Consider the following 6000-nt stretch of genomic DNA (forward strand, 5'->3'; position numbering starts at 1 on the left):
TGGTCTTGCAAACTATGAGGCAATATTCTACCAAGATATAAGATTACATAACCATAACCATGTGGCTGTTTTTGCAGTCATATGTAGAATATAGTATCTCAATTGCAATAATGTGTCAATCAATGATCCATTTCATCGGCTGCTCCTGAATCTTACCGTAACATCTATTAGCGATTGTTTATTCATTTTGGTCTTGGGAACAGTAAACAGAAAAGACTTTAAGAAAACGTGTAGGGGGAAAATAGAGATAATTCTGTTAATGTCTTTTTTGAAAATTGAGAAAAACTGATCTTATTCTATATTAGCGGACAGTATCATTATCCTGGTCCAGCTTTGAAAGCATTGTTTAAGCTCTAAAAGTTTTGTCGGGGCATCTGGGTGGCTTAGTCGTTTAAGCATCTGACTTCAGCTCAGGTCATGATCTCAGGGTTTGTGAGTTCGAGCCCCATGTTGGGTTCTGTGATGGCAGCTCAGAGCCTGGAGCTTGCTTCAGATTCTGTGTCTCCCTCTCTCTCTCTCTGTCCCTCTCCCGCTCACTCTCTCCCTCTTTCTCAAAAATAAATAAACATTAAAAAAAATTAAACTCCAAAAGCTTTGAATTAAAGAGCAAAAGAGAGGAGGGAGTGGTAGGCATAGCTCAACAATGATTCCCCATGATCTTATATTCAATGACCCACCTTTGTATGTCCAGGAGCCCTGAAAACCAAGGGAGGACAGTAGACTCAACAGACTAACAATAGAGCTTCCATTACTAGAAAGCCTAAAAATATCACAAAATTCCCACTAGCGGTGTTAAGTTGATACTGTTTGTCTCTTTGCAGGATACATAATGCATACCCGAAACACCAAAATATATTTTTCTAAAGTAGTTTCATGTCTCAATTTGCTTAGGGTACTTGAGGTGTTATTGACATGAAACAAAGCAATTTGTTTTAATGTTAGGAGGAGACTCCGGCTAGAAAAACAAATTGCTTAGGATCCAGCAGGAGAATGCGACAGCACTCCCTGACTGCATTAAAATATTTATTGAGTGAAAATTGAACACCTGATGCCCTTGGGCTTTGGAAGAGGAAGCCGCAGCAATCCTTATCACTGTCGGTGGGCTGGGAGCTTTCCTGCGCCTTAGGATCTCTGGAGTGTTTGCAGTGTTAATTCCCAACCCCTCATTTTCAAGATTGTTCAACTGCCAACATGAGTACACTTCAATTATCAGCAATGAGCTTCCACAATCCATTTCTAGTAGTTTGTACACTTCTTTAAATTTCCCTCGGAAGTTAATACATACCTGACAGACTTAGTTCAAAAGCACTTGCTTACAACTGAAGCTAAACCCCTGGTCACAGCTAATTATTTGCAGCTGCTACAATTGTCATATTGCTACTATCGCTTTTCTGTTACTAATTATTTAAAACAATGACAAAATATAATAAAGCAATCAATTCAGAGTTTTATGAACATTTCTGAAGACAGACAAACAAACAAACAAACACGAAAGCAGCTTAGTTTAAAGTCCTGTGTTGAAGGGCCCCTGGATGGCTCAGTCAGTCAAGTGTCCGACTTTGGCACAGGTCGTGATCTCACAGTTTGTGGGTTCGAGCCCCGCGTCAGGCTCTGTGCTGACAGCTCAGAGCCTGGAGCCTGCTTTGGATTCTGTCTCCCTCTCTCTGCTCTTCCCCAGCTCGTTCTCTCTCTCTCTCTCAAAAATAAATAAACATTAAAAAAAATTCTTTTAAACAAATAAGTAAAGGGTATGTTGACTGGCCAATACATCAGCAGGAGATACCTCTGAATGTGTATTCAACAGGTGATAAGTAGAAGTTCAGAGTCTGCAAACTGGAGTCATCATATTGGAATACATAAAAGTGCAGGTTGTTTTAAAGTCATGTAGGTTATTTATAAGTCAAGGTCTTACCTTTACTCCTTCGAGTAACAAAGTGTACTTTTCTGAAAAAAAAAATTAGTATCAAAGTTTTAGTTAGAATACTGTGGAGAGTGAACAATCCTTCAACATAAATTTACCCCTCTAAACAAAAGCTATAAAAATGCATGCACACACACACACACACACGCATGCACGCACAGTGTTCACTGTGCTGAAAGGGTCACTTCCTACAAACCAGATTGTAGTGAAGTGTATACAATGCAGCTGAGATGAATCCTTTCCTCAAATTGTTTCTCCCGTGACATAATGGGAGGCACTACCCAGGAAAATCACTTTATTTTAATCTTTTTCAGCTTAAAAAAGAAAAAAAACACCCAACAACTTTCATTTATCATTGGAAACTCTAAACCCAATAATCACACCAATGCTTTGTGTTAATTATTTTTGATTAATTTAGTTTTTCTTTATGTCACTGTGTTGAGAGGCACGGTGCATTTCTCATTAATGGTTTTTGGGGTGGGAAAATTAATGCAGAGTGCAAGACTGACCCACAAATTGCAGGATATTTACTGTCCTTGATCTCTGGACACTAAATGCCAGAAGAACTCCCCAGTCACTGTGACAAGAGAAAATAGTCACAGGGTACCTGGGTGGCTCAGTCTGTTGGGCGGCCGACTTGGGCTCAGGTCATGATCTCGCGGTTCATGAGTTCGAGCCCCACATCGGGCTCTGTGCTGACAGCTCAGAGCCTGGAGCCTGCTTCAGATTCTGTGTCTCCCTCTCTCTCTGCCCCTCCCCCACTCATGTCTGTCTCTCTCTGTCTCTCAATAATAAATAAACGTTAAAAAAAAAAAATAGTCACTTCCCCACAGCATCCACAAATGCCCCCTGGTTCCAAAGGCCCAGCCAGGTTAAGAACCACGGTAGAGACTTCACAGTTACTTTCATAGATGTCAACTACCGTTTAAGAGGAAAAATGGAATCGGTAATAGATGAAATAGTAATAAGATTAGCAACTACTGTTTATTGAGTCCTTTCTATATGTAAGAGCTCATAACAGCCCTGTGGGGAGAGGAAGAAGCAAAACTTAAACGTTAAACAACAAATCCAAGTCATAAAGCCATCAAAGTGGTACCATAATTTGAATTCATAATTATCTTACCCCATATCTTATGCTATTTTTTTAACATTTTATTTAATTATTTTGAGAGAGAGAGAGAGAGAGAGAGAGAGGCAGAGAGAGAGGGAGCCAGAGAATCCCAAGCAGGCTCCTCACTGACAGGGCAGAGCCTGGCACGGAGCTTGAACCCAGACCCAAGAGATCATGACCCCAGCTGAAATCAAGAGTCAGACATTAACCAACTGAGCCACCCAGGTGTCCCTCGTATCTTATGCTCTAGTTCACCAAACTAGCTAGGTTACTATTTTAAATCAATTAAACTAAGTCAGCTGACCTTCAGACGACTCTATCAATCTGACCAAAACCCAGATTTTGTGCAAGGTTAACACACTCATTTATATTTCTACACAGTATACCCTGAACGGAGCTGGTTTTGCTCAGCCTGAGCCACAGTCTAATCTTTAATAATTAGGTAGACTTCAAACAGTCTGTAGGTAGATATAAATGACAATACCTGTAAGAATCCTTACGAAATCTTCAGAATTTGTACTGAGACTAATTGAATTCACAGTCTCTAAAGTAATAAGAGTATAACCAAGAAGTCTCTGGGTCTTCCTAGCCTGTGGATTTGACTTCTAGTGGCTTGTTGTCTCCACTTGCTCAACAGAAATTCCTGTCTCCAGAATGTTCCCCTCAGGCATGTGAAGGCATTCCTAGAGGCTTGCTCAGGTATGTCGAGGAACACCTGTTCTCCTCAAGCTCATCTCCAGGCTCTGTCATGAAAACCCCAGCTGAGGGTACCTTGTCCACTGCTCTTGAAGCCTTCCGTAAGGAGATTAACATCCACGCCGAGAGACTTGTTTCCTGCACTTCGAGGCTGACCGTTTTCACGGCTCAGAGCCATGCTAGGTTTCCCACAGAGGGTAGAGAGGGCACCTCTCTCCTCAGCACTGGGTCACACTTTTCTGAGCAGCAAAGCAGCTCTGCTTGAGCCCAGAGTCCACCGAATTTCTCATGAAACTCCTTTAGTTTGGGGCTCGCCCATCTTTACACTGGCGCTCAAACCAGACAGGGAGCAACCACTAGGCAGTTATGCTCTCCACTGTCCTTGTCTCTAAAGAAGATAACAGCAAAACTCCTAATTTTGGGAGTTAATTTTGTGTGTTCACGAGGCTAAGGTGCCCAGTTTTGGGGTCAAAAACCAGTCTAGATGTTGCCGTGAAGGTATTTTAGATGTTATTAACATTGAAATCAGTAGTCTTTGATTAAAGCAGATAACGTGGGCGGGCTTCATCCAATCAGTTGAAGGCCTCAGGAGAAAAGACTAGTGTCCCCAAAGAGGAACGGATTCTGCCTCCAGACTGCCTTTGGACTCGAATGCAGCAACATCAACTCCTGCTGGAATTTACAGCCTGCCAGGGGGCCCTGCGGATTTTGACCTTGCCAGTGCAACCATCACATAAGCCAATTCCTTAAAATAAATATTTAGCACTAGACTTAAATACAAAGAGTAGATAGGTATAGGTAAAGATATAGATTTATAGATATAATATAGATATATAGAATATACATAGGATAATATGATTATAAGATATACATCTATATATTTCCTATAACCCTTCCTGTACCTAGTATATAGTATACTATATATACTATATATATATACTATATAGTATATATATAGTATATATATACTATATAGTATATATATATAGTATATATATACTATATAGTATATATATATATACTATATATATATACTATATAGTATATATATATATACTATATAGTATATACTACTATATACCTAGTATATATCTCCTATTGGTTCTATTTCTCAGGAGAACCCTGACTAATACACTTATCCCATCCTCTTTCAGATAAACCAAAAGTACTCAATTATAGCATCTCAAGTAAACAGATGCTCCAGAGACATCATCTGCTTGCAAGGTCAGCAACCAGACATTGATTGATTACCATTTTGAGGTCTGGTGGAGCACCATTTTATATTATAGATAATTATAGATAATAGATAACCTACAAGGTAGGTTAGGATATCAGTCTCAGTTTCTCTCACTTAGGGCTCTAAACAAGTGTTGCTAATGGGATGCCCCCTGTGCTGGTCTTGTCTCATGTTCTCTCCCCAGATGGTTGGTAAAATTGTCTGCTTGTTCAAGAACATACCTACCACCACAGTTTCAACTTTTACTACCACTACAATTAACTGACATGTATTGACCATTTCCTCTTTATCCCAGATGTCAGTGGGGTTATACTCACTCTCAGAGATAAAAGTAGCTTGCATCCACAGGCCAAACCTCATGAAAATCCAAATTTATGCAGATGTTTAGATGAGAAGGAAAGTCAACACAAGCTCTGGAATCCCGTTGCCTCTCTTCCATGGTATGTCATGTTAGACTTACAGCTCATCTTTTTTTCTGTATTTCTACCTGAAACAACCAAATCAAATATTTGAGAATATATATATACACACATATATATATATATATATAAACACACACACACACACACACACATATATATATATATATATATATATATATATATATATATATATAATATACTGATAATTTTTAAGGATTTTTTGGGTTACTTATGTCACATCATCCAACAGTACTACCAATCTGAAAACACATGTTAGTGTCGTGAGTAATATTTGAAATAGTAATTGAAGTTCTTTCTCCTTACGTTTCCTTTTACATTATCTTCCCACCCACTACTCAAACGAACTATAACTATAACTTAAACGAACTACTCAAACGAACTAAATCTTTGATTTACACTTAAGAGGTCAGATATAAACTAGAACTGAAAAGTCTTTGAGGGGCACAAAGTTGAGCTGAGAGCCACAAACCTAAAAAAAATTTTTTTTTCTGAACTCCAAAACTTCAGCTTTAATTATCAAGAGTCAAAGCCTGAAGGAAGAAGATATCGCGTTTATTCTCAAACAACAAACAAACAAGAAAGATGAAGAGCC

The 6000-nt window shown here is 39.0% G+C and overlaps 1 protein-coding gene across 1 annotated transcript in view; it reads right to left on the minus strand.

The window, feature by feature from the left end:
• Positions 1 to 5380, minus strand: part of MTMR7 (myotubularin related protein 7) — a 125325-nt gene extending 119945 nt beyond the window's left edge. The window contains exons 1-2 of the mRNA XM_081795634.1: positions 5283 to 5380; positions 1913 to 1944 (exon numbers count right to left, since the gene is read on the minus strand). Of these exons, the coding sequence (XP_081651760.1) occupies positions 1913 to 1944; positions 5283 to 5325 (75 nt within the window). The 5' untranslated portion in view covers positions 5326 to 5380. The remainder of the gene's footprint in view (positions 1 to 1912; positions 1945 to 5282) is intronic.
• Between the last annotated feature and the right edge of the window lie 620 nt (positions 5381 to 6000).

Source organism: Panthera onca, chromosome B1 (genome assembly GCF_046562875.1).
Source record: "Panthera onca isolate mPanOnc1 chromosome B1, mPanOnc1 haplotype 2, whole genome shotgun sequence".
NCBI classification, from domain to species: domain Eukaryota; kingdom Metazoa; phylum Chordata; class Mammalia; order Carnivora; family Felidae; genus Panthera; species Panthera onca.